Source organism: Erithacus rubecula (assembly GCF_903797595.1).
Source record: "Erithacus rubecula genome assembly, chromosome: 8".
Lineage (NCBI taxonomy): Eukaryota > Metazoa > Chordata > Aves > Passeriformes > Muscicapidae > Erithacus > Erithacus rubecula.
The window spans coordinates 22,325,130-22,352,016 of NC_136659.1; the positions used below are offsets into that span (position 1 = coordinate 22,325,130).

General features: G+C 43.5%; 2 protein-coding genes across 2 annotated transcripts in view; one reads left to right on the plus strand and one right to left on the minus strand.

Annotated features, from left to right (window-relative positions):
• Positions 1 to 414: 414 nt before the first annotated feature.
• Positions 415 to 13,469, minus strand: CNOT9 (CCR4-NOT transcription complex subunit 9). The gene is made up of 8 exons (XM_079310669.1): positions 13,302 to 13,469; positions 8,707 to 8,886; positions 8,204 to 8,319; positions 6,649 to 6,758; positions 5,790 to 5,899; positions 5,247 to 5,345; positions 2,750 to 2,841; positions 415 to 2,050 (listed from the first exon to the last, which is right to left on the minus strand). Exons 1-8 carry the CDS (start codon positions 13,323 to 13,325, stop codon positions 1,882 to 1,884), a joined length of 900 nt encoding a protein of 299 aa, XP_079166795.1. The 5' UTR covers positions 13,326 to 13,469; the 3' UTR covers positions 415 to 1,881.
• A 22-nt stretch (positions 13,470 to 13,491) lies between these two features.
• The window catches only part of USP37 (ubiquitin specific peptidase 37), a 31,420-nt gene continuing 18,024 nt past the window's right edge, over positions 13,492 to 26,887 (plus strand). Inside the window, exons 1-12 of the mRNA XM_079310667.1 lie at positions 13,492 to 13,645; positions 14,369 to 14,576; positions 17,376 to 17,547; positions 18,632 to 18,732; positions 19,941 to 20,122; positions 20,485 to 20,559; positions 21,065 to 21,162; positions 22,654 to 22,738; positions 23,661 to 23,822; positions 24,318 to 24,449; positions 25,251 to 25,374; positions 25,614 to 25,819. Coding sequence (XP_079166793.1) covers positions 14,421 to 14,576; positions 17,376 to 17,547; positions 18,632 to 18,732; positions 19,941 to 20,122; positions 20,485 to 20,559; positions 21,065 to 21,162; positions 22,654 to 22,738; positions 23,661 to 23,822; positions 24,318 to 24,449; positions 25,251 to 25,374; positions 25,614 to 25,819 — 1,493 coding nt within the window. The 5' untranslated portion in view covers positions 13,492 to 13,645; positions 14,369 to 14,420. The remainder of the gene's footprint in view (positions 13,646 to 14,368; positions 14,577 to 17,375; positions 17,548 to 18,631; positions 18,733 to 19,940; positions 20,123 to 20,484; positions 20,560 to 21,064; positions 21,163 to 22,653; positions 22,739 to 23,660; positions 23,823 to 24,317; positions 24,450 to 25,250; positions 25,375 to 25,613; positions 25,820 to 26,887) is intronic.

Consider the following 26,887-nt stretch of genomic DNA (forward strand, 5'->3'; position numbering starts at 1 on the left):
TTGCACCCATGGGGATCCAAGCTGGGGCAGCCTTAGGTCAGACCGAGCTGCGGGCAAAGAGAGCGAGCAAAGAACAAACTTTGGGGTGTGCGATGCTCTAACAGACCTGGACAGCGGCAGAGTGAGGTGCGGCAGCGCTTGCAAAGACGCTTCAGGGAGGCAGCAAGGGCTCTCTTTCCCGGCAGGCTCGCTGCCTTCCTGCAAAGCAGAATAGAGCAGCATCCCCTCCACACTACCTGCCACAGAAGAGATGCGGCACCACAGGGACCTAGCCAGCTCCCACTGGGAAAGGTCACTCGTTCCGGCTCATATCCCCAAGACGGCACATCCTGCCCTTCCTCCCATCTGCAATTAACCACCCACCGCGCCGCTTGGCCCCGCTCCCCCGAGAGACCAGACCAGGACCACTCTGTGCTGGCTGGGGTTTTATTGTTTATTAATCCGAATTAAAAAAAACAAAACAAAACAAAACAAACCAACCAAACAGAAGCATTTTCACACCCTGGCAAGGTCAGGGTGAAAAGGAGGGAAAAGGCAATGGTTATAAAACAGGAACCCGAGGGCAAGGAAGAGGCTGTGCTCTGCCCTTGTTATGCAAGGCTGTGAGAGGAGGAGGGAAAGGAAATGGTGGGATTTAAGACACTGTTGGCACGACACTGCAGATGATCAGCAAAATGGGCTACTCGAGGAGGGGGGAGAAATTAAGTAGCTGCTCAGGCTTGCCTGCAGCCAAGAGCAGGCTTTGCTGCCACAGAGCCTGGGAGCTCCTCCACTGCTTCCGAGAGTCTGCTGCGGCTGCATTAGCCCCTTGGCACAGGGGTGGCAGGTAAGTGGCTGCTGGTCCAGTTTAATTGCAGTGGGGCCATGGCAGATGCCAAGGCAGGTTTCAAAGCTGAAATGGATGCACCTGGCTGGCAGGGAGGAGCGGGAGGAGGGGGGAAGGGAATGCGCAGGACTGAGAGGCGCCTGGCAGGCAGCAGTGGGTACAGAAGGCAGCATACCTGGAGCCTGCAGGCAGCAGGGGATCAGTTGGTGGCCTGCCCACCACCTCAAGGCAGGTGCCCTCACACTCAGCTCCTTGTGATAAACCAGCCAGCAGCCTTCCTAGGTCTAGATGAGAGGCCAGCACACATCAGCCTCTGGCCGCTGGTCAGCTGTGGGAGTGCACTATTTACAGCACAAGAGGCACAATCCTGCTATCTTCTTCCCCAGAGCCCTGGGAAGCAACCTTATGACGAATGGGCTCATTTCAAGTAATCCCACCCTCCCCTTGGGGCAAGCACCGCAAGGCCTCGCTGCAGCCACACCAAAGGAAAGGAAGAGAGAAGCTCACTGTGCCAGATGGATGCAGAGCCAGGAGAAAGGATGTGCTGGCAGGGAAAAAAGCTGTCCCTGGGCTGGCTACCTGCAGCTGAGTAGCAGTATTAGGAGGGGATAGAACAACTGGATCAGCTTTTATTCAGTTCACTTATCTAAACAGACATGTAAACAAGAAGTGACAAGGAACTGGAGGGACGTGGCGCGCATACCCGCTGTCGTGCACCACTTGGGCGGAGGCCGAGTTTGCTGGAAGAGTGGCCATCTGCACTACCCCCTGCCTGGAGGTGGGGGAAGAGATGCCACCCAAGCCTCCCGGAGAGACTGGGATCTATACAGATTGTTTTTATTGATTTTTTTTTAAGCTGTAGTATCAGCATTTGCTGGTGTTGGGATCCCCGGAGGCTTGCTGCACTGCTACAGAGCAGCCCTTTGGCTGGGTGGGATGGTCCGACAGGCTGGCAGCCAGCTGGCGTGCCCAGTTTGTTGCAGAAGAGGTCACCTGTTCCTGGTTCTTTGTAAACCTGAGCTGTTTCTTCCCCAGTGCTCCACCTCCCCCAGCAGTCATTGCGGAGGAAGAGGGATGCCCCGTGGGTCAGTGACTTGACCCTCTTGCAGGTTCTTGACAAGCTGAGCCAGCCAGCGTTTTGTGGTGGTGTCATCCTTCAGGACCTGGGCGAAGGTGGTGTCCTTCAGCTGGTCAGGAAGGCACTGCCTGAGAGCTTCACGTGCCCTACATCAAGAGACAAGAAACGGGGCCCAACAAATAAACTCACAGGGGCAAGAGGGGAGCAAACCCCACCGGGGACACAGCATTCCTTTGCCTGAAGGTCTCCCTGCCAGAGCCAGCCAAGGAAAGCACTGAGCAGCAGCAGCACTAAAGCAGGTGGCACTCAGCCAGCCAGCCAGCCCAGCTCCCACTCCTCACACTAAACCCCGCCAAGCAGCCCCTGCACCCCAACACCCAGCAGCAAAGTGATGCGATGCCAGGAGAGACTGAGGCAACAAATGCACACCCAGCAGCTTTGGGCAGAGCTACTGGTCAGCAGGAGATCAGTCTGCATTCTCTCCACTGAATTTCATCTACTGCTAACGCTCCGTCTGATGCAGAATGAGAGTATAGTGTACCTTCCACCCCAGGCCCTCCTTTGTATCTTGTTCAAGCTACATTTGAGCTCAGGCATTAGTAACCTGCACAGCTGGAATTTGCACAATCCCCCAGCAGTCACTGCTTCTCCCATGTATCATAAAAGCTCCTGTGACTAGCAAAAAAAAAAACCCATCAAAGCATAAAGCCCACCCATCTTTCACACTGAGCTAAGTCTGAGAGACCAGAACCTTGATTCCTCCCAGGTGGGTACTGTGGAGAACTGAAGAGCTGTGCTTCCAAGGGCACAGAAGAGGCCCCTGCCCAAACTCCTAAAATGTTTACCTGGGGTTATCGGAAAGGCGAAGGTAGCAGCGGACGACGTGTTTCAGCAGCCGTGCCGATGGCTCCTTGGAGAGCTGCAGGACCATTTTACCCTGTTTGACAGAGGCCAGTGCCACCAGTTAAAGCATTTGAAAGAACAGCTTCACAATCAACAGAGCCTGGGAAAGATCATGAAATCACTCACTCTGACTTCCTGCCCAGCACAGCCCATTACCTTCTATCTACATACCCCTGCACAGAGCCTGGTGCTGCTTGCCAAGAGTCTTTGAGAATAGCAGCTTGCCATGACTTGGAAAGGGCTCCCCCAGCAGCTCGGGGAAAGCTCATCTCATTTGTGTTTAATTTTTACCTATCTAGGACTACTTAGCAACTCTTTGTGAGACTAAAGAGAACCTGGTGTTTCCCCTTCATGGAAGACAGACACATTCCAGACACTTGGATAAGCTCAGGCTGAATGACACCATGACATGTGTTCCCAAGCTCTGCAACACCCCCTGTTCTCATATGCATTCCCTTCATTTTGGCATCCTTTTAAGACAAAAGCAATACCATGAAAAGCCAGGAGACAGGACTGGGCTCATTCACACCACGTGTAGCAAGATCCTGATCTGGTCTTAGCATGCATCCAAGCCTATTTTTGCTTTTCTGCTACATCCCTTGTGAAGCTGTTCCAGGGAAGCAAGGCATAGACAGATCTTCCTGGCCCAGTCTCTGTTTCTCACACTAAGTAGGACTTTGTACACAGCTGTACCTTTCAACATGCCCAGCTGAGCAAACAGTGTGGATGACTTCACACACCTGCTCTGAAGAATTTAAGACTGCTGACATGTATTTGGGAGTCAATCACATCTGCCCAACAAGTTGTTTTTTTCCTGTAAACTACACTAGCTAGCACTAACCATTTTCCCCATTAGCCATTCACCTGTATTTGGATATCCTGGCTGTTAGCAACTAGCACATCCCCCTTATCCACCCTTTTGCAAGCTTCCTGTTCTTAGCAATTCCCCAGGATAACAACTATTTCTTAAAAATAAATAACCACAGGCTTCTCAGAGAGCTCCTGGATGGAAAATACTAACTTTCTCTCTTAAAAGGATATAATATAGACATGGAAGCAAATCATAACCCTCATTAGACAGGAGTACACTATCCTGATTTTTGAAACAGACAATGAAAAAGTCTGTTTTTATCTTTCTCTCTTGCACTATGGAATATTGATCCTGCCAGTGCTTCACCCAGTGGTGGGACTACACATGCTTACGTAGCTTTACACACTCATATCCTTCTGTGCTCAAGGAAGAATTCACTTCTGGGAATGGCATGGTCTCCTTCCCTCCCCTACTTCAGAGTTTCTAATTGCATCCTTTGCTTTGTCCCCAAGTCAGATTTACTTTCATCAAAGTTGATCTTCTTGAATGCAAAAATCATATCACGTTGGATATTAGGAACATCAGCTCTAAATCATTCATATTTTGCTGTTTGTGGGTAGTAGGAGGTAATTTTTTCTTTATATTTGCAAAAACAGACAAGTAAATATCCCTGATGAAAATAATAACATTTAGTCAGAGAACCAGCATTGCTAAGTGCCTAACTTACTGCTGCATTTTTTTCTCCTGAGACTACCCTTTAAAAAGAAAACAAATACACACAAAAGCATGGCAGTAACTATTCCAGGGTAGATTTGTATTCTCCTTGGCAAGCTCAAAGATAAAGCTCAAGCTGGGGCTATTACTCCTGGGATGAACAAATTTTGAGTACTCAAACTTGATCTTTACAGGGATCACAGAATGGACAGAACTTGTTTGCTCTCTTTGTATTCCAACACAAAAATCAGAGCATATGCAGCAGCTAGTAGGAGCCAGATTAGAAAAGAAAAAATGAGGGTGGCATTCCAGGCAGCAAACAGGAAACCCATGAAACTCCTTGGTGAAAGACACTGTGGGTACAAAAATTTTCATGGGTTCAAAGGGTAGATGGGACAAACACTGGGGGGTTGCTACATAGAAACCCCACAAATGACCCCAGAAATCCAAAGCTGAAAGCAGCTGGCAACTGTGGGACTGTTATGAGGACAGTATGGTATATACTTGCCCTGTTCTTTCAACACGTTGTGAGAGACAGATGTGGGACACAGATCCATGATCTAAACTGTGTGACCATTCTTACATAAAATTAAATCAATTCACATCCCACCAACAAGTGGAAACACCCACAACTCTGGAAAATATTTTTCTTCTCTGAAGAGGTTTACTTATTTTGTCTTGGGGACTTAGTATATCACAACTAATATGTGTTCTCTGGGCATACAAACCAGAAGTATACAAAGGCAACATGGAAGCAGAGTTACAGTGCCACAAGCAGTTAGCCCAAGAATTATTTGCCTCCCTCATCCTGTGCTCCAGTCAGACAGCAGTAAAGTAGTTGCTGAAGAAGATGAGTGCTGTAGCATATTTTTTTCTTTTTTAGATATAAATACTTTAAAAACAAATAATCTTACCAGTATCATGGCAACATGGGAAAACCGCTCATAAGTCTGACAGATATATGCCAGCCCTGTGTCATCCAGGAGGATTTTCTGAAGAATAAACGTAGCAACCTGGATTGGGGAGAAAGCAGAAAACAAAGCACATAAACAACTTATCTACCCTGAGAAGGGACAGCCTTTGTGTGGTGCTCTTTTCAAGTCAGCCCCAGAGTTGAAAAGCCTCCCAGCAGGCAGCAAATGCTTTACTCAGTTAAAGTTAAGAGACAAGAGAAAATGCAGGACAGTACACAATGCCTGGCTAAAGAAAAGATATGGACACAAAACAGAGTGTACAAGATGACTGGATTCAAGTTGCATAAGAAGCCAACTACTGCCAGGCCAATCAGGAAGCCTCAAGTCTTGGTCTGTTTGGTTTTTGAGGAGGTAAAAACTCCACCCAGACTTGTTCAAGCACTTGCAAAGGCAGAGAACCCAGCTCTGCAGGGCACTGGCTGCCTGGTCAGTCAGAGATGAACAATGAAGGGTCTTTATTAAAACAAACAAAAAAAAAGGTACCGTTTTGGAGAGCTCACTGCCAGACTCCATAATACGTAAGCACAGGGGGATAATTTCTGTTGTCAATAAGAAATTTATCACTTCTTGCTCGTCAGTTTTCACCAAGGCCCCTTGAAGTAAAAACAAAACAAACAAACAAAAAAAAAACCAGTAAATGATAAACTGTTTCAAAAAATCTCACCTTTCAATGAGGGCCTTTGCTCTGCCCTCCTGAGAAACCATTCAGTCTGAATGACAGGCAGAGCAACTGTCATCCTAGATATGCTGCAGCATATGGCTGCAAAAGAAACAATTTTGGCAGGGTAAAAGTAATGGGTTTGGGGGTTGTTTATTTTTCAGAGGGGGGATGCACTCTTGGCTCTCCCTCAGTAGTAACACATGGCACCCACAGCAACCTCTGGGAGAAAGAAATGCATTTTAAGACTCTTTATGCATTGAGAGAAAAATGATTTGGGCAGAAAGAAGAAATAAAAAAAAAAAAAACAGGATAATGGGAAGACAGGGAAAATAAACCCAAGTCATTCAATGACAGAAACCTATGCCCTGCACCCACCCATCCCAGTGACTAGCTGGGAGGGCTGAGGGTGAAGGTACAAGTCTGCAGGTACTTGTGCTCAAAGAATTTTGTGCTCAAAGAATATTTTTGGCAATGCATTTAGACTTCAGTGGAATTTTAATAAGTGAAAAGGAAGAGGAGTCTAGCTCCACAAGGAAAAAGGAACAGCTCCTTCTCTTACTACTACCTGTAAAATGCCAATAACAAGAGACTTCTGACTTTGGTCATGCAGGTCTCTATGCCCACAGCATGAACTGCTCTAAGTCAGTAGGAGCTCAGTCCAGCAATGGTGTGGCTGCTTACCAATGACCCCGAGGCTTGTGAGCCGCAGGTACTCAAACGGACGGGTCTTGCTGACTGTGTGCAGGAAGGGGTACAGGAAGAGAGGAATATGAGCTGCCAGAAAAGCTGATCTGTAGGAAGGAGAGAGCACACAATGTGAACAACAGGGAAAACAAAGTGAGCACACAGTCTAGTGTTACCACACAGAGCCTCAGACTGTTCCTGGTGGACCTCATTGCTACTGCTCCTCAGAGGTGGGAAACGGTTAATTCTGTGATGGAAAGGCAGGATGCAAATCCTGAACTGGGCACAGCACAAAACCTAACACCTGATCTGTCAATTACCTGCATTCCTGCCCCAGCTGATCAGGAAATGAGCACACCCTGCTGTTTTTATTATCTCCTCCTGCCACCCAGACCCTCTGTTTTGTACATTCACTCCTGCATTTCACCCTGTAGGTTCCCAATGACATGGATTGTCAGCCACAATGCCTGTGTAAAGCACCTCTCAGACATACAGGCTGGCTGAGCTTTAGGCATCACCAGAATTTAAATGTGCACCACCACCTTTTCCCAAGAGTCCTCACACTGCCTTCTAGCAGTAGTGAAAAATAAAGACTGCAGGTAGAATGCTGGAGATTGCTCTGCTATCAGAGGGAAGCTCTCTTGCACAATCATCCAAAATACTTCTTCAAATTTTCAAACTTTAATTGTAAAGGTCAGTAATGTAAAACTACCCCATTTCTTTGAATATCATCTCATGGAGGTTTGCTGTTTAACACTGCTTTGCAGCAGCTCAAAACCAGCTTCATCTATGCTGCTGCTCAGCAGTAACAGAAGCCTGAGACTGTGGATCTCTGGGTAGTTTCCTTCTGAGTTTTAGCTACTGATTTTGGCTGAACCAACACCATATTTTTCTCTACTGACACAGGCTGGGCACAGACTGAGGAAACATGAAGTCAGACACTGGCTGAGGACTCCAAAAATGGCTTTGCTATTGCTCCCTTGCCTCACACATACCTGGGACAGACAGTCCTGTTCATTCCACCCTTTCAACAGCTCGTCTAAAACACTGTAAGCTGAAATATAATCTTTTTTGTTTTCACAGAATATTCTGAGTTGGAAGACACCCACAAGGATCACGGACCCCAGCTCTTAAGTGAATGGCCCATATGGGGAGAGAACCCACAAACTTGGCATTATTAACACTGTGTTCTAACCAAGCTCCTTGTCCAATTGTAAGCTCAAGGATCCTTGCACACAGCACTCAGCACAAAGGTACACTTAGCTCTGGCTGACCTCCCAGAAGCTGCCACAACCCAATGTTCTGAGAATTTGCAAGACCTCAGGATGATCCAGGGAATGCAATGCATTTAGCACTATAAACCTGTCATCCTGGTAATCCAGTCAAACAAGTAAAAGCAGCAGGCAGCTGCCCATCTATCAGCTCTGTTGGACGTTTCATTTCTCTCAAGCAAAACAAGAGAAAGGCATTAAAGTTCTTCTAAAGTCAAACACATGGGCTGAGGTGTCAATATCAACACCTTAGAAAACTCACCCAACTTGGAAACACTTACCTAGTTTCAGGGTGTGATGCAACACACTGTAGTAGAGCTAAAGCATTGCAGACTCTGTTGGACTGATGGGCTGTCAAAGTTGGAGGGTTGATTGATGGATAAATATTTACAATTTCCTAAAAATTAACAGAGACTTGAAAGTTAAAGGAGAAAAATACCAGAAAGCTACACCAAAGAACTTGTCTGGCAAGGAACTGCAGTGACAGTGGATAACAGTTTGCTTACACCAAGCATCACTTTCAAGTTACATGGCAGCTACCATGCTGCCCAGGCAAGGGCAGAGCCAGTGCAGAGTCAATTTGACATGAAGTCACAGGAGTGACAGGAGTGACAGATTCCAACAATCTGCTCCCCTCACCACATAATCCAACAAAGATCATACCCCCAATCAATGGCAATAAAGGACAGCACCAGTTCCTCCCCAGGTCCACCTCATGGATGCACAAGTTCTGCAATGTGCTGATGCTGCACCATAGAATAAAGACACAGAGAGCCCAACCCACCTGAAGGAGTGCTGCAATCGTGCCAAATGAGTGCCACAGCATTGGGGCCAGGTCAGGCACAGACTCGCGCTTCTTGCTCAGCTCCAGCAGCGCATTCTCCCGCGTCTCAGGGCTGGACAGCTCATTGATCCACTGGTAGATCTTTTCACGGTCAACCTGAGCCAGTGCTGTTGGCACAGGCTGGGAGGGAGACAGGAAAGCTTCAGTCCAAACATTTTATCCAATTCTCACCCAAACTGTTCCCACAATCTGACAGAAAAAGAAACTCCCGACTGAGAGGGCAGGACCTAAACTCTATCAAGATGTTCTGGATATGGATCTATCCCTTCCTTAGATTAGTCTTAGTATTTCACCTATTTGAAATTCTAAGGCTTTATTTCCTGGCCTGACTTGTTAACACAGTCTTCCTTAATCCCCTTGTCAAGCAGTACCTTTGTAACTTCATTCAGCTGTGAGAGCCAAGCTGCTGCAAGAACTCAGGATTATTTGATTCCTGTTCAAAAAAAACCCAGAGTAGAGTAGACTTGTAATCCTAGCCAAGACACATTTTCTACTTCTCAGGAGAAATCTAGATTTTGCTTCTGCCTCTCTTGAAACATCAGGGAAAGAACTGTATCAAGATCAAGTTCTCAAAAAAAAAAAAAAAAAAAAAAAAAGAGGAAGAAGAAGGAAAAGAGAGACTGTATCATAATTTCTGTGGAGAAGGCAAGGCATGAGTCTTTCACTGAAACTTTGTCTCCTGCCTCTGCTGGCACAAACAAATACTCTGCAGGCTTCCTAAGGAGACAGTTGGGCGACTCAGATACAAAATTTTGAGGAAGATAAAAACCATCACTAAAACCTCCTGTGTGAACACTTCCCAAAACCAGGTCAGAACCTTTTCAAGCACTGCTGCAGGGGTAGTTATTGAAGACAAGCACAGCCCTGTTGGTACTTGCTGCTGCTGAGCTACCCCAACCAGCATGCAACCAGCTCTGCATCCCACTGTGCACAGTGATCCCACCTGGGAACAGCACTGTATTTCTTTTCTTTCTTTTTTAACCCCAACTGAAACTCTTCATGTGCTCCCCACAGGAGATGCAAGCAGAGCCCATACTGCACTGACAGCTGCTGTCACCAAGCAGCTCACCACTGAGACAGAGGAGAATACAGGGGAGCTCAGGAACTGAAAGTGGCTGCAACAAGACATGAAGCCACATGGCAGAGGCAGTCCCAGAGGGGATGCAGAGAGACTTCTAAACCTTTGGCACACACCAACAGCTTTCTAGCTTTCTTTCTTTCACATCCAAAGAAATTCTTCCCCAGCTGTGGGATTTTTCTCTCCTCCAGCCACTTTCATTTTATTATTTAACTTTAATGCTCATACATAGGCCAATGCAGTGTCATCAGTCCCTGTACTCTAGGGCTCAAATACTTAGCTGTTCATATTTCCTCCTACCCTCTTTTTTTCTCATTGTCATGGTTTAGGGATGGTATTCTCCAATTTAGTGTTCCCACTGAAACCACTTGTCACTTACTCCCTCCTTCCCTTCACAGTCCACCTGATCCAAGATGGAAAAGGGAATTGGAGACACAAAAGATTAAGATCACAAGCTGAGACAGGAACAATTTACTGAAAACATCAATGAGATGAGAAAACAACTAATAACTAATATTAGTGACAAAAGGTACAAGAAATGAAAAGTTATTGCTCACCCCACAGAACCCCCTCTAAAATACCCACCTGCTTCTTGGGCCACATTAGCCCAAACCCAAATCAAGTCTATCTACCCTCCCTGAAAAATGATGTGAGGTAGTACAGAATAATCTCTAGGGCCTAGCTATGCTCCCTCCTGTCTACTGCAAAAATTAACTCTGTTTTGGCCAGAACCAGGACACTCACCTACTCAATTTGTAATTTTTTCCCGCAAAATCTCAAACTAAATTAGCGATCTAGCAAAGTTTCTGGTGCCCCTTCAACTCTGAGTGCAATTGCAATGCTAACTTCTACAGTAAAGCTCAAAAAGAGAGGGAGAATAAATAGAGCTCATTTGTTTTCATGTGGGATGGTGGATTGACAAGCAGTGTAGCAATAATGTTGTTATAATTCTGTTATCTAAAACTTCCATCTATTTTTCTAGACTCACTGAAGTTTCAGTTCCTGTAAGCTTAAATACATCGACCCCTTAAAAGCACAATCATGTGCTTGTGATCCCTAGAGAACACTAAGTAGATTTTCCACACAATTAAGTTTCTGATGTCCAATATCTTTCTTAGCCAGAATAGACTGCTTTTCAGAGGCTCTACAGTTTCTCCTTTTGTTTTAGTTTAAATGGAAAGATGCATTTTTTTCCTAATTCCCTATTACTGTTTCTTCTTCTCCCTCAAAGACCCAAACTTCTGGGAAACCCCGAAGGCTGCACAAAACCTGAAAGCTCCAGGACAGAACCTCACCAGGCAGGCTTTCGTTTGCACACAGGGAAAGTAAAACTTATCAACAGTATTACATCAGGAAAAGTCTTGTAACACCCTTTGTCCTTCTTGGAGAAAACACATCTCTAATAATCACATAACAAATTTATTTAGGCAAATGGCTTTCTCTTCCTAATTGAGCTAGGCACACTGGTAAAAGTCCTGGTCAGCCAAAGCTGGACACTGACTAACTGGATAACGTGCTTTTTAAACTACTTTGATAGCCCATCTGTGCCAAAAATGAACTCTGAACTCCCATAGCAGTGCATTAGCTGATTCTAGCAGGGCTTTCAATGCCCTACAGCCAATCACAGGCACATTTATTGGTTTCAGTCTGCCCTCAAGCACTCTGATGTCTTCAGGCTGGAAACCAAAGTGTCAGCTTTGCCATCAGCATCACTGTGTGAAGACCAATGCTCTAGCTCACAGCTTTGTCACACCAGCTTTCACAATACCCAAAGGGATTCCTGCGCCAATCTGTAACCTTACTAAAAAGTGACTTTATTTACCACAGGCCCCAAGCACATCTCCAGAGCCAAACACCCTTCCCTGTCCTCTCCAGTCTAAGCACACTAACTGTGGTACAATACAGAAATACACTTTCAATACAGAACAACCAGCTAACATAAACTAGGTATAAATTAAATACACATTGAAGTGAGTCCTAAAATAAAGATGATCTCTATTCTGAAATAATTTTTTTGTTAAAATTGTCTTTAAAAAGGAGAGATAACCAGAACACAGGCAGAGGATTAATGGGAGATACACATAATGGGAGTCCTTCACACATTTTAACATTTAGGAATTACAGTGCTATAAAAATGTAAATGCTGATTAAGAGAGTCTACCTGGTCTGGCACACCCTTCCATGCTCTGGAGAACAGTACTTCAAACCAGAAGTATTAAACAGCACTCCAAGAACCCGTTAAATTCACAACCATTTAAACAAAGAGGGAAAACTTTAAAAGTTCTCTTAACTCCTGTTCATCAAAACTTCACTCACTCATTAGCTCATTAGTCCAACCAGATCCTTGATTTAAGTTCATTTGAAACAGCTTTAACTGCTGGTTTTGCAATACACCTCCCACACTCAGTAAACACAAGCCTCAATCAGCTCTATGAAATCTTACACACACCATGAACGTGCATTTGGGGAAGTGAAAACCAAAACACAAACCAAACCACGTGGGAGATACAAAGCAATAACCACATCCTTCAAACTCAACTTCCATGTTTGAACCCTCCCGGGCCAAGGAATGGTTCCACTCCAGCCAGCCTGAACATCAGGCACCAATACCCAATTTTGGCAGCTTCCTGAGGGGGATGAGGGAAAGCACCGGCTATGGAAGGTACTGCACTGCAATGGGCAAAAGGGAAGCAGGAACAGGCAGCATCTGCAGCACAGAGGGGCTTTTTGCTATCTACTCTCTGCCCCTGCAGCCAAGGCCAGCAGTAAAACAGCTCCCCAGAGGCAGAGGAGGTGGCTGGGCACGAAGGAGGAGGCACAGATAAGTGTTTTAAGGTCACTTAAAGAAGATCTACTCTGAACCTTGTGCCTCAGCTGGAGGGTCTTCCTTATCCCTTCTTATCCTATTCTTTCCTATTCTTATCCTTTTCTTCCCCACTCTTCTGCTACCACACCCTCTGTGGCCAATTTTTTTGATTTATCTTGGTTATAGATTAATTTATTTTAGATTTTTGTTTGCTTTTCCTCTCTGTGCTTTTCAAGTAGTAGAGCAAACCTTAACAACAAAATTTGTCACGCTTCTGCTCTTATATAAAACCTGCTTTTGCCAATACCTTTGCTAGTGATACTTTGAGGGACCTTAAAACACAGAGGGAACACCATGGAGGGAGCACGGCAGGCGCGGGCGAAGGAGGGAAAGCCGTACGGGATGCGCAGCCGGGAAACCCTGCGGGCCCGGGACGAGCCACGGCCAGCAGAGCCCGCACGGAGCAGCCGGAGCCAGGCAGCTGCCAAACGGCCCCGGCGATGCTCAGCGGGGCTGCACACCGCGGGGCCCCGAGCTCCCCCCGCGGCCACAGGCGGCCGCGCTCCCGCTCCCCGCACGGCCCGCGCAACGCGGCCCCATCCCCAGCGCCGTCCCGCCGCCGCCCGGCGGGGCGCGGTGTAGCACTCTCACCGCGGCCGTGGCCAGGCTGTGCATGGTCGGAGAGTGGGAGCGCAGCCGGTGCCGCCTCAAGCCGCCGTCGCCGCCGCCGCCATGGGCCCGCCGCCGCCGCGACCTCTCACCCGCCGCGCGGGGCACGCCGGGACGGGCCCGGGCGGGGCCGCGGCGGGGCAGGCGCCTGCGCGCGCAGCGGGGCGCGCGTGAGGCGCGCCGGGAAGGCGCCGCCGCGCTGACGTGAGCGAGCGCGCGTTGCGCGCCGTCTCGCGCCGCTGCGGCCGGTTCCCGCCATCCGCCGCCGCCCCCTTCCCCCGCCCCCGGGCCTCGCCCCGGGCCCCGCGGGACGCGCCGGAACGCAGGTACCGGGACTCACCGCCACCCGCTCCTACCCGCTCCCGCCGGCCGCGTGCCCCTCCCGCCGGCCGCCTGCTCTCAGAGCGGCCCGGCCCGGGGCGGGCGGCGCTCCCGTGCTCTGTGTCCCTGTGTGGCGGAAGGGGAGCGGGGCCGGGCCCGGGAAGAGCGGGAGCACCGCCAGGCCGGGCCGGGAGCGGCGGCGCCTGAGCGCGGGATGGCGGGGGAACCTCCCCGGCAGCGCCTCCCGGGCTGCGCGCAGGGGCCGCTCCATTCATTCCGGCTGGTTTTATCGGGAATACGCTTCGCCCTCCTTCCGGAACCCTCGGGCAGCGTCTCTCGCCGCCGGGCCCGTGGCTTTCCCGGGCCCTGCCAGGTGGCCGCGGGTCCGCGCCGTCACAAACGAGCTCGTTTTCTTTCTCAGGCTTCCTCCAGAACTTTGGTTCCCATCTCATACTGGCTTTCCTCGGGCAATATTTTTTTTCCTTCTTTCCTTAGATTCGTTGAGGCTAAGGGGTTTTGAGGACTTTTGTATCTGGAATTGTGTCTGCTCACCTTTCAGCAGTAAGGAATCGGTGCACTGCTGTTCATACCGAGAGAGATTTTGTTAATCTAAGTTTCCTTCACTGCTGTCCAACTCTTCCTCACTGTGTTTAAAAATAGTGAAACTTCTATGGAAAGTTCAAGCCATGCTTCGGCCTGCCGAGTTACGGATTTCTCCTTTTTAACAGGTTTTTAAGGTGGAGCATACTTCCCCCTGTTAGCCCTTTTGTGTGAGGCAGCATGGCGCTGTTAAAGGTGCACGGACCTGTCCGGATGCGCAGCATGCAGACTGGGATTACGAAATGGAAAGAGGGGAGCTTTGAAATTGTGGAGAAGGACAACAAAGTGAATCTAGTAGTTCACTACAATGTTGGAGGAATTCCAACCACGTTTCAGGTATGCCAGACATTAAGGCTTTTGTTTTAACAGTGCATGGATTGTGCTCTTGTGAACAGCTGTCCTCTTCAAGGCTATTAAGTGTCCAGCAGACTTCCCTCTGTCACTGTTTCTTGTTCCTCGTTTCCTGAACACTAATCCCTTTGTATAACTCTGCAGTAAATTATTTACAAGTATTGTTAAAGGATCCACCAAGGTTGGCAGTGAGATACCACTTAATGGGAAGAACCAAAAAAGCAGAGAAAAGTTACAGAAGTATAGAGCATCTTGGCTCACATTTTTGATTTTTGGAACCTGTAACCTTTCTGTTACTGGCACATTTGCATTCTCTAAAGGAGAAGATCCTGATCACTTTATACTAGCTGTTTCCCCAGCTGAAGTTTAATGGTGTTAACACACCTCTAGCCTTTTACAAGACTTTGCTTAACATTAGTTGTTACAGTTTTAAGTTTTTAATGCAAATGCAGATTGCTGTTAAAGATTCTCTTGAAAAATTTTTATCACTCTATAGTTGTTTTCAGGTCAGTCTTCCTAGATTTTGTGCAGAATGCCCTAAATCTAAAGCAGAGTGCTTTTTCTGTAAGAAATACATACCTGTTTTAAAAATATGTAAATTACATAAGAGCAGTTGGAAGAAAAATTATCCTATCTTATTTAGCAACTTTGCGACTGCCTAAACTGATCTGTATGTTGGCTTCTGTTTTTTCATGCCGTTTTTCATCAGTCTGTTCTGTGAGCCATTTATTTCTGTGTGCAGATGCTATGAAAAAACATTTCTTTTTGAAAGGTTAGGTTTTTGCTGCCTTAGTGTACTGAAGTGTCTCAGCAAAAAATCTGGCAGCTGGTGTTGCCTTGAAGTCAAGGCTTTCAGGAATTTGTTACCTGTGGATTGTTTCCACCTGTGTTGCTGTAGACTTGAAAAGAATCTCTGCCTTCTTATGTGCTGCTGTGGTTTAAACCACAACCTGTGTGCAGGTTTGCTTTAATCTGCTGTTGGCCCATGTTGCTCCTGAGGAGAGCAGTCTTGTCTTCCCCCTGTGCATTCCCTGGGTGCTTGTTCTCACACACTCCTTTCTGCCTGGATGAGTGATGTGATGTGACAGCAGCTCGAAGGGAGGTTCCACAGGGAGGATGAGCCTACAAACAGCTAACCGTGGCCTAAAGGGGCAGGTTTTGTTCCCAGCCTCTCACATCTGATGGCTCTGCCACTTGTCAGATCTCTTTGTGAGCTCTGTGGAGGGTTTTCACAGAAATCTGGGGAAGAGACTGAATGCAGGATCTGGTGGACAGGGTGATAAACCACCACACAGCTGGGACTGCAGCAGCTGAAGAGGAGGAGGCTTGTGATGGAGGGTAGTTTGTGTGAGACAGCCCCAGGCTGCTGGCATGCCACTTCAGGTGTCACAAATTCCTGATGATCTTGCTTTAGAAGTAGCATTCTCTGTTTTTTAGACAAGCTGCACTGAGAGGGCTGTGGGTGATTTCCCTGCCCGTTTTTCCTTTTCTGTAATGGAACATTTGGATGGATCCAGTGTTGTATTTCTTTCTAAAGTAACTGGTGTGTCATCAAATTTCTTCTGTCAGATGATGTTTTAGAGATGTTTCCAAGCTTTAACTAAGTTGTCCTAGATAGTATTTAAGAGAAATACTTTGTTTCCCTGTACCTGCCAAAACTTTGTGACACTGACTGGGTCCTAGCATGTGCAAGAAGAGTATGGATGGAATCGTCTGACATCATTTTGAGTTGAAATGGGTTGTTTTGCACTGAGATGGTGAAATAATTGTAATCCCTTTGCAGGCTCGGTGTTTTAAGAGAGCATGAAAAACTTGGAACCTATTACTCAATTCTTAGGTCTTTGAAGATATTTTTAGCTTATATTTAAAAAAATTCCCAACAGCCCACAAAAAAAACTCAAAATACAAGGATGGAGCACGAAGTGTTTCAAAAGTGTGATGTTCCCATGAAAACAAACCTTTAGTTTCTAATCAAGGCGATTTTCCAGCCCCTCTTACAAGCTGATGTTGTGTCTAGATTGGTTTTCCAAGAAGCTAGAGATCTTAATGGAAGAAATAAATCTCATTGGTGGACATGGAGTGTCTTTTACTATCCCAGTCTCTTTGAGCTACCCTCATCCTGCAGGTGTAGTAGAACTTTTACCCAACAGTTTTTGTAGGTGACTTAGCATGAAATAAGAAATAAGGTTATTGTAAAGTAGCAGTGGCATCATTAGGGGGCACAAAATCTTATTGAAATTATTAATGTGCTCCACCGTAACTCTGAAAGTTTTGACTTTCATTTAATTGTTATGATGTTGCATACAGACCCAGCATGTTTCTTACTGACTTAGGCCCTCAGCAGATTTTTTTAAGCCATTTCAAATCTGTCTTCTCTGGATGCAGATTGTGAGGTGAGACATTTATGTTTAATACTTGAAACTTTCCCCATCTTAAATTGTATTTTGCACTTTATGTGGAAGTTTTCACTAAACTGGACTTCATAAAGTTGTTTTTCCTTCACATTTACAAATGTCACACTCAGTAGGAAAGCAAATTTCAGAAAGCTTGTCCAGAACTCTAAACTGTTGAGCAATAGTGATACTGTCCTTACAATTCTGTTAGATGCCAAGGTCATTATATTAATTCTATGAGGTTTAATGTTTCCTTGAAGTGAAGCAAGGAGAAGTATTTTGGTGGGAGTCTCTCTTATCCTGTCTATTTGAAATATTTTTTTTTTTAATTTGTAAGTATTTTGGAAGTTTGAAGTTGGATTTATGCTTATAGTCACTTTCTTGTTTTCAGTTAAGCCATAACATTAAAACTGTGACCTTACGACCAAATGGCAGAAAACTGTGCTGCCTGATGCTTACACTAAAGGATACCAGCTTTCTGACAATTGATAAGGTACCATTTAAAGATGCAAATGAAATGAGGATGTATTTGGATGCAGTCCATCAAGACAGGGTTCATACTGGTAAGTGCAATTGTTGTAAATTATATTATGACATTATGGAGTGGTGTTGTGTTTTCTTTTTCCCATCTTATCGTGATTCAACTATATCAAACAGCAGCTAAACCCCAAGCATCTGCTCACTCATTTTTCCCAGTGAGATTAGGAAGACAATGAGAAAAGTGAAAATGAGGAAACTTGTGGGTAGAGACAAAGACAGTTTAGTCAGTAAAGCAAGAGCTGTGCACACAAGCAAAGCAAATGAGGAATTCATTCACCACTCCCTGTGGGCAGGCAGGTGTTCAGCCATCTCTACCATGAGTATTGGTGACTTGAGAATACAAACATTTCACTGTGCCTCCCTTGCATCTTCCCCAGCTTTATGCACTGAGTGTGGTGCCACATGGTGTGGGATCTCCCTCTGGTCAGTTGGAGTCAGCTGTCCCATCTGTGTCCCTTCCTGGCTTTTTGTGCATCCCCTGCTTCCTCAGGGGTGATGTGAGCAGCAGAGAAGGCCTTGACTCTTTGTGAGCAGAGCTCAGCAATAACTATAATCACTCTGTTATCAGCACTATTTCCAGCACAAATCCAAAACATAGCCCTGTCATTCACAACTGGGAAGAAAATTAACTCCATTCCAGCCAAAACCAGCACACATCTTCAGCACATTTTGTCCTCCTTGTGGTCCTGGCTTTCTTTGCATTTCTGTAAATGCTTCTTTCTGGGGTCTTGAACCCCATTTTTTGTTTTATACCTTTCTCATGCTGAATAATAATCAGAGATTAACATGTAGGATTTGTTTGTTGTGCATTGGTATTTGAAAGGTTGCCTGTTAAACACCCATGCACAGTCTCTTCATTTTTCATTTTACTTAATTAGATTTTTTTTCTTTTTAAGGATAGGAAGTTTGCTGCCAAGTGGCTAAATGACCAGTATGAGGGATATCCATAAACACAAACTTATGGCTGTGCCTTCAGAATATTGGAGTCTATTGGCAAGAAATTTAGCATACCCTTTCCAAAATCAACTCCAGCTAAACCTTTTGCAAGTAAAAATCCCAGTTGGTTAAATGACAATCATATCAAATGTTGTGTACTTTTTCTGTCAGCTGGGAAGCCCTCACAGGGATCTGGCAGCTTTGGAGGTGTGCTGGGCAGCAGGGCCACACAGAAGGAAGCCAACAGGCAATTCTCTTACATAGAGAACCAGGTTTGTTAAATTGTTCACATTTTTTTTCTAATTTTATTCTGTTCCTCTCTTCCTGTATGTTGTAATAGCACTGTAAATACTTTACATTCAAAGTGTTTGTAACCTAGAGAGCTTGGGATAGATGTGCATGGGGTGGTTGGCAATGCTGTGTCTTGTTTGTGAGGAGACATCTTCTGTAGGAGTAATAAAGGTTAGTGTCTGGCTGTGGAAGTCAGACTGTGTTCTTCACATATGAGCTTTAGAAGTAGAAATGGAAGGAAAGTCCATGACTGAGACTTGCTTCTTGCATGGTTGTGAATCTCCATTGTATGCCAAACACCTTACATGTGTGACCATGTATTAGTCAGCATAGGTCTTAATGAGTTTAGCAGGCTTCATCCAAATGTGTACATTGAAAAGCAGCTGATCCAGGTTTATCTCAGAATAAAGTTACTGAATTTGTGGTGTTCTGCTCACATTTTTGTTTAAATTTTGTAGACTTTTCCCCAGAAGTTGTTTTCCTTCAAAATATTTTTGGGTTTTTTCTCCCCAGATTTCATGGTATATCTACTGACTTTAATTTACTTTATCTCTGTGAATATACTTGTATTACTGCCCTGAGGGAGAGTATTTCTGACATTGTCCCAAGACAGATTCTGCATGTTAATTAAAGGCAATCTCACTGTAAAAACTTGGAAGCTGTGTGTATAGTGGTGAGATCAGACATGTTCAGTTTTTAAGTCTAAGATTGTCCAACATTACTTAGTAACCCATTACTACCTCTTCCATTGCATCACGTGTAGGGCTTTGTTTGGCCCAAGGTGGTCAGGGCACTGTTTAAATTATGTGGAATTAAGTACAGCTTTTTAATTGTGATACCACCCAAGGTTGATATGGGGATAGTTAGGAATCATGCCTTGGGATTTTTAATGTCAAAGTTCGTAAAGGAGATTTTAAAAACTTAAGTTCAACTGACTTAACATTGGAAAATGAGAAGGGAAAGTGGCTACTGTAGTGGAGGTTCATTTTTAGGACTTGTATGACTCAGTCCAAATTTTACCTATGTCTAATTTAAACTCTCTGAATTTGTTACAAGTAACATCTCTCCACTTCTGGATGCTACACTGTAGCAATTAAAGAGTGGTGAAAATCATAGCTCAGACTAAAGATGGTCCTGTTTTTTCACATTTGGGTTTTTTCCCTTTCCTTCTTCCATTTGGGCTCTGCAGACTCCTCCCAAAAGAGTGACTGTGGAGAGCAAGGAGGAAAATACATTTCGCAAGGTGCTGGGTACCCCAGCAAGAGGCTCTATTAAGAATTCTGCTGGAGCTGGGACACCAAGCAACAGGGTGAACATTTCAGCATCTCCTGCATCATCAGCCCCTCACAGGACAGGCTTGTTGGAGAATCGGTAGGAGGATTTTCTTCTTTCTATGGTACTGTTAAAATCCAGCTCTTTATGGAAGTACAGATGGAGCTCAGTACACTGAGACATAAGAAGAGGATATAAATCTTCCTCTAGTTTTGCTGTTACTTTTAACAGGGTGTTAATACACACTTTTGTAGCCTCAGACTGGTACTGGCACTGGCACTAGAGGTTTAAGTACAGCTTAAGAGTTGGGCAGACCAAATGTTTCTCTGTATGCTATAAAAGAGGAGACTGCAGAAGCCAGGTCCAAAATGCTTGGAAGGCATTGAGAAATTCTGTTCAGTTGCAAGAGGGTCCTTTACTAACCTTTCAGAAAGAATGACCACGAATTTTTCTGTCATCAGTGAAAAGAGGAAAAGAACACAACCCCCTGGTTCAGAAATGAGTGAAGATTATCCCAAAGAGAATGATTCTTCAACGTAAGTAACACTGGTTTCTGATTTAAAATTCCTTGTTCATTTGTAAAGTGTATTTTTCTGTAAAGAATGCTCTCAGACACGTGGACCAGGTCAGTCAGCTTGTGAACACATTGGGTGCTTGAAATGAGGTATGTGTTCAGGGTTAATAAGGGAAATACAAACTCCTCCAGTAGTTGATTCGCATGAATTGGCACATGCGAGTTTTGTGTCATCAATCTTTTGTCAGGTGTGTCAGTCAGAACTGCATGTGGACTACATGTGCTTTGACCTTTTCCAAAACAAAAATGATAAAGGGAAATTGCCATTTGGAGAAGCTCTATGTGTTTGAAGTCAGATTTAATTGTAAGAGGGCTTGTTTAAATGAATTGGTTAAACTTATATGAGTGAAGTTCTACTGTTCATGGTCAAGTATTAAAGGTGATAGGAGAGAAATAAGTTGTAAATATTGAACAGGAGTATCCCATATCTTTCATAATTGCACTGCCTTCCACTCTTTACTCTGTAGGAATAATAAAGCCTTGAGTGATCCAGCATGGAAATACTTGAATAGTAGCAGAGAGAAGCAGTTGAACCTGAAGCAGGCTGAGGAGAATAGGACATCAGGTAAAAAAATGAATGTAAAGCCAAATTATACCTAGCCTTGACCAGTACAATTTTACCCCTTTGATAGTTGTTCAGCAAGTTGTTGCAAGGTGATTTTTGCTAATCTGCTATGCCATTAACTTTGTTACTTCCTCCAGAGCTGTACATGAGATGCAAATAACCTGCCTTAATTTTCCAAGCCTGTCCTCTCTAGTGTGGCCTTGACCTTTATTCTTTGGTGCTGATGCCAGCCCATGAGCCAGCTTTCTTGAAAAATCCAACAAGTAGCTTCAAACTCTTCCAAGCTGCCCTCTTTCTTGGGAGGGAATTTCTGTAAATTCATTTTTGCTTGCTTATTTATTTTTTAAACTTTCCTTTGCTCTTAATGCCCACGTGAACTGTGGGCTAGTTTTTTGTGATTAAGATGTGTACTGTTTGCTTTTACTTCCTTATCTCTTCCCCAGAACTTACAGGGGGAGCTCTTTGGGGCCAGGACTTCTGTCCTGTTTCTACCAAAATTCTACCAAGTTGAATGCTGCTGTGGGACAGGGCTTTGCAGATAATACAGAAATATAGACAATATGTAGATAGGCTAAGAAGCAGCACTGTTCTTCAGTTTTATGAATAAATACTTAGCTTCTTTCCTCATAAAGAGGAATGAATTCAAGATCTTGTTTTTATGGGGAACATTGGTGGATGCATTCTTTTTTTAGTGCATCTCTGAGGGCACAAATGTGTTGCTGGAACAGCCAGTAAGGTGAATGTTTACCTCTGAATGAAAATCTGGTTTTGTCTTCAGAGTCAAAATAAGAGTCTGTATATCCCTGAAAATTCTGGTAACAGTACTGCAGACTTTTCATATATCTTCATTTCTGAAAGTTGAATGGCTCAAAAGACTTCAAGCTGGATAAGCAGCAAATGGTTATTCATTATTCAAATTAAATTACACTGTGATTCACTAATAGGTGGGTTTTTGACTTTTGAGAGCATTTTTTTCATATGGCACCATCTGAGGCATTAGAGTCTCAGGATGTCACAATGATGTCATAGCAATGAAACTATCCTATTTTGCCCCAAGTGTATAGTAATTTGTGAAATTGGGAGTGGGAAGAGAAGCTGTTTTCACTTCTGTGTATTTACCCTGAATTTTGAGAGCACTGTATTGTAAATCAGGAGTTTTCTGTACATGTGTCTTATCTTCTGTACAAGAGGAAGGTATTTATTAACTTTCATGTGGTTAAGATAATGATTTTTTAATATTTCATATTGCATTTTGAATTTGATAGAGACTGAATTGAATACCTTAAACTCCATTATGCCTTTACTTATATTTCATTAATATTCACATTAGTACTTCTAAGTATATGGATTAGTAGTCTGCCAGACAATTCTAGAAACCAATATTTGAGGATTTTTAAACCTTTTGACTAAATACTTTCAAACAAGTTGTTTATTGTAAAAACAGCTGTGTAACCTGGATCAAAATGTCCTGCTTTTCTTTCTCTTGTAAAGGTGTTTTACCACTGCAGTCATCATCTTTTTATGGTAGTCGGTCCTCTTCAAAGGAGTACTCCACTGGCAGTTCCACCCTGGACAGGTAGGACTGATTCACTGGAATGAACTGTAAATAGCAGTTGTTTCACTGGAATTAAGCTCTTCAGTTTCCTGTGTGTTGATCACAAGGTGTTTAGATGCATAACATGGGGGGTTTTGTTGGTTTGTTGTTTTTTTTCTTTTTAGCTTTGGAAGCACAGTCCAGTTCTTCAGTGTGTCTTCAACTGCCCTGCTTACATCTACTAACTCTAGTTACTGCTCACAATGGAAAGACTTTGTAAAGTCACTCAAATCTGTTACAGTTGTTGTGAATGATTCTGGATTATTCAAATTCTATATAAACTCCAGAAGTTAATTCTGAATCCTTGCTTCATTTTTCCCAAGCAGATAAATGGCATGCAATTCTATATTTTAATAACAGTGTTTTAGCAAATACTGAATCCTGCTGAGCTTGGGATTCTTTTTTGTCAGGTGCTCTGCAGTCAGACTCATGCCCTAGATAGATGAGATACAAGATCAAGGGAAAAAAAGAGGCATTGTCCATGTTTAAATGTTAGGAATTGAGGTGCATAGTGATTAGGTTACAAGAACAGGAGACTGAAAATGAAGGCTCTGGCCAAGAGGTGAATTTTAAGCATATCTTGGGAGCAGTGGTCTCATGTGTGTAATCATTCTTGTCATCATCTAGTGTGGAGACTTACTAAATGTTTATAAGACCAAAGACTTGGTTATACTGCATGCACCCCAGTGGACATAAAGAAATTTAACCAAGCTAAGAATTTAACACTTCTGGAAAGAAACATTCTCTGTCACAGCTCTTTTTTTCACTGTGATACATTCCAGTTATCTTGTGTGGCTTTACCAGTCCTTGTCTTCAGCAGTGCTGCAATTCCAGTGTCATGGACTATAGCTCTTTAAGGCAGAGCATTGCAAGCCTTACCCTTCTTATGCTTTTATGTTTCTAGGTCTAGTGTGTCTAGCCAGACCTCTTCAGCCAAAAGAAGCCTGGGATTCCTTTCTCAACCTGCCCCTCTTTCTGTTAAAAAAATGAGATCTAATCAAGATTACACAGGATGGAACAAACCCCGGGTGCCCCTTTCCACCCATCCTCAACAACAGTTGCAAGGGTAAATTTAATATTCTTTATCTAGCATGCATACTTTGATCATTGGAACTTGCACATTCTTGTTTTAATTACTCAATTAAAAATAATCCTGAAATTAATGAACACTGAGGCAGGGAATACTGTTCTTAGTTTGGAGGATATGTATTCTTGAATTCACTTCCTGGGAGTTTCAGAGACATAATAATTTCAGGTAATTCATGTTCCTTGAATGATGATTTATTTCTCTGTGTGTGTGTGTGTGTATATATGTATGTGTGTGTGTATATATATATATATGCTTTTTTTTTAAGTTTGATTGTAGAAACTCATGGGTACTTTCCTGCTAAGTGCTGCCTCTGAGTTTTCAGTTTAGGCTGAAGCGCTGGGGAACAGCTCCAGTAAGAAACTGTGGGGAGTGGCTGGGATGAATATCCTGTGTGCTAGTAGTGCTGTGTTTAGCTGACAGGTTTGCACATTGACCATTAGACACAAAGTTGGTTTATGTTTTTTTTTTCAGGTTTTCAAACTTGGGAAACACCTGCTATATGAATGCCATTCTACAGTCCTTGTTTTCAATTCAGTCTTTTGCTAATGATTTGCTCAAACAGGGTATCCCGTGGAAAAAAATTCCACTCAATGCACTTATCAGGTAAAATTCACTTTCTGTGAAAACTATTTTATCCTTCATTACTATGAAACTGGTTTGGTAATACTGAAGCATCTTTGTAAAGGGTTGTTTGCCTGTATAGGTAATAAAAGAAATCCTAGAGCTCTCTGTTTTGGAGCTTTACTTTTGAAATAGGAAATCAACTCTTAAAACTTACAATACTGAATTACAGGCATTCTATTACTGTATTTCTAGTGGCAGAGTGAATGCTTCAGAAGAAAACACAAAATAAGTTAGGTGCAGAAAATTTTTTTAAAAACTTTGCCAGGTAGGGTTTAGGGTTAGGGTTAATGTTTTTATTGCTGAAAGAAGTAAGGCTTGAAAATGAGTGGAAGTTTAAAAATAGAACATAAATTGAAACTATTCTGACCATTCAAGTTGAATTTAGTGATTTTGGGTTGCTTATTTTGGTACTGTGTGATATCATGTCTCCTATTAGTACAAATGTTTTCAAAAAGCATTATGAGTTTATTTTTTTACTGTAAAAGAGGAGAAATAAGTTTTTAGAGCTTTATAAGGCTTTTCTCTTTACCTTAGAAGATTGTGGCTTGGTGGTTTTGGTTCATTTGAGTGCTGTTTGATGATGGCCTCAAATGAGATCTCAAAATTCTTGAAAATGGAAAAGGTTAATTATATGTGGGATATTTTCATACAGAACTCCTGAATCACTTATCACAGGAGAGAAGCTTTTAGGAACTCTTAAAATAAGGTATCATGAGTTCTATTATGTTTCTCTAAAGTCCTGAAAAACCAACCTGTGTTTCATTGCCTTGTCCTCTGCAGACGTTTTGCCCATCTGCTTGCTAAAAAGGATGTCTGCAGCCCTGAGGTTAAGAAAGAGCTGCTCAAGAAGGTGAAAAGTGCCATTTCAGCTACTGCAGAGAGATTTTCTGGGTACATGCAGAATGTAAGTATCATTGTCTGGAAATAACAATGTGCAATTTGTTCAGTGCTTGGACTGCACTGAACACTTGTCAAACTTCAGCTGTGTTTGACTGACTTTTGGTTGAATGGCAGTGACTGTTAGAGCAGAGCTGCCTCAGTATTACTGAATGCATGAACTAAACATAATTTCCCCAGTCTCTTTGTGTTTGAGAAAAATACTGAATGAACTTGTACATTTCATTGCATTTGTTTTGTTTCCAGGATGCACATGAGTTCTTGAGCCAGTGTCTGGATCAGCTGAAGGAAGACATGGAAAAGTTAAACAAAACTTGGAAGAGTGAACCAGTCCCTAATGAGGATAACTCACCAGGACGTGCTTCTGATGACCTCTCAGCCACCAAAGTTTATACATGTCCTGTTATCAGTAACTTAGAGTTTGAGGTTCAACATTCTATAATTTGCAAAATGTAAGTGTGCTTGACAGCTTTTTTTTGCATTTATGTTAGAAGACTAGAAAGTGTTCCCATCTCATGTGACTTCATGTGCAGGTTGTAACCAGAATTAAGAACTATGGTTTTTCCAAAGCTAGATATTTAGAATAATAATGTCTTGTCTAGAAATGCTGTAAAAGTCACATCACACACTCTGCTGCTGCAGACCTTAAACAATTTCTTACCACCTAGTTCTTCATTGCATGTCCAATGAAAAGCCTTTGTGTTTTGCTCTTTGTGTACCAATTATATGGGAATAGAAAGAAAAAGAGGTTTCAGCCAAGTAACGTTTCCTCTTAAGAAAATGGAAAAGTGAAAGCTGTGTTTTTAATTTGATCTTTCTGAGGGCTTCCAGGGAATGGCATTTTCTTCAAAATTTCTACATTCTTGCAGAAAGAGATGTAAACCAATATGTTTGGGCATTCATTGTGTATGATCTGTGCAGCAGATTTCCATATGGGAATGTTTCATTTCACAGAGTTTTCATGAACACAGATACTTGGGAATAATAGTTTATATATACTTAATTAGTTCCACAGAACAGTTAAAAGTAAAGTGCATCCAGGTAATAATTATAGAAAAAAAAAAGACTGTCATAGGGTCTTTTTTTTATCCCGAAGCAAAATGAAATGTAAGAAAAATTAAGGGTTTTTGTTGGTTTTTGGTTTTTAGATTGACTCTACTCTTTTGTTTCTGAGAACAGTTAAGTATTTCTAGCACTTCCCTTCTGCTAGACTGGGCTGGGCTTACTTATTTTCTCCTAAGAATACTGAATGAAGATGTGTTCAGCTATAGCAGTCACTTTGATTTCTTGTATACCTGATCATTTGCCTCTCCAAAGCAATCTGTACATTTTTGTTCTTACCCTTACACAAATGTATCAACTTCTAAAGCATCACAAAGAAATTGTGAGATCCAGCTTGGTTCTGAGCATCAAACAGTTCCATTTTGATGAGTTAAAATAGGATGATCAAGAAGGTTGTGTTTACTGAGGAGTCACTTGACCCTAAAACATGGAAATGTTCATGAATTTCAAGTTTATTT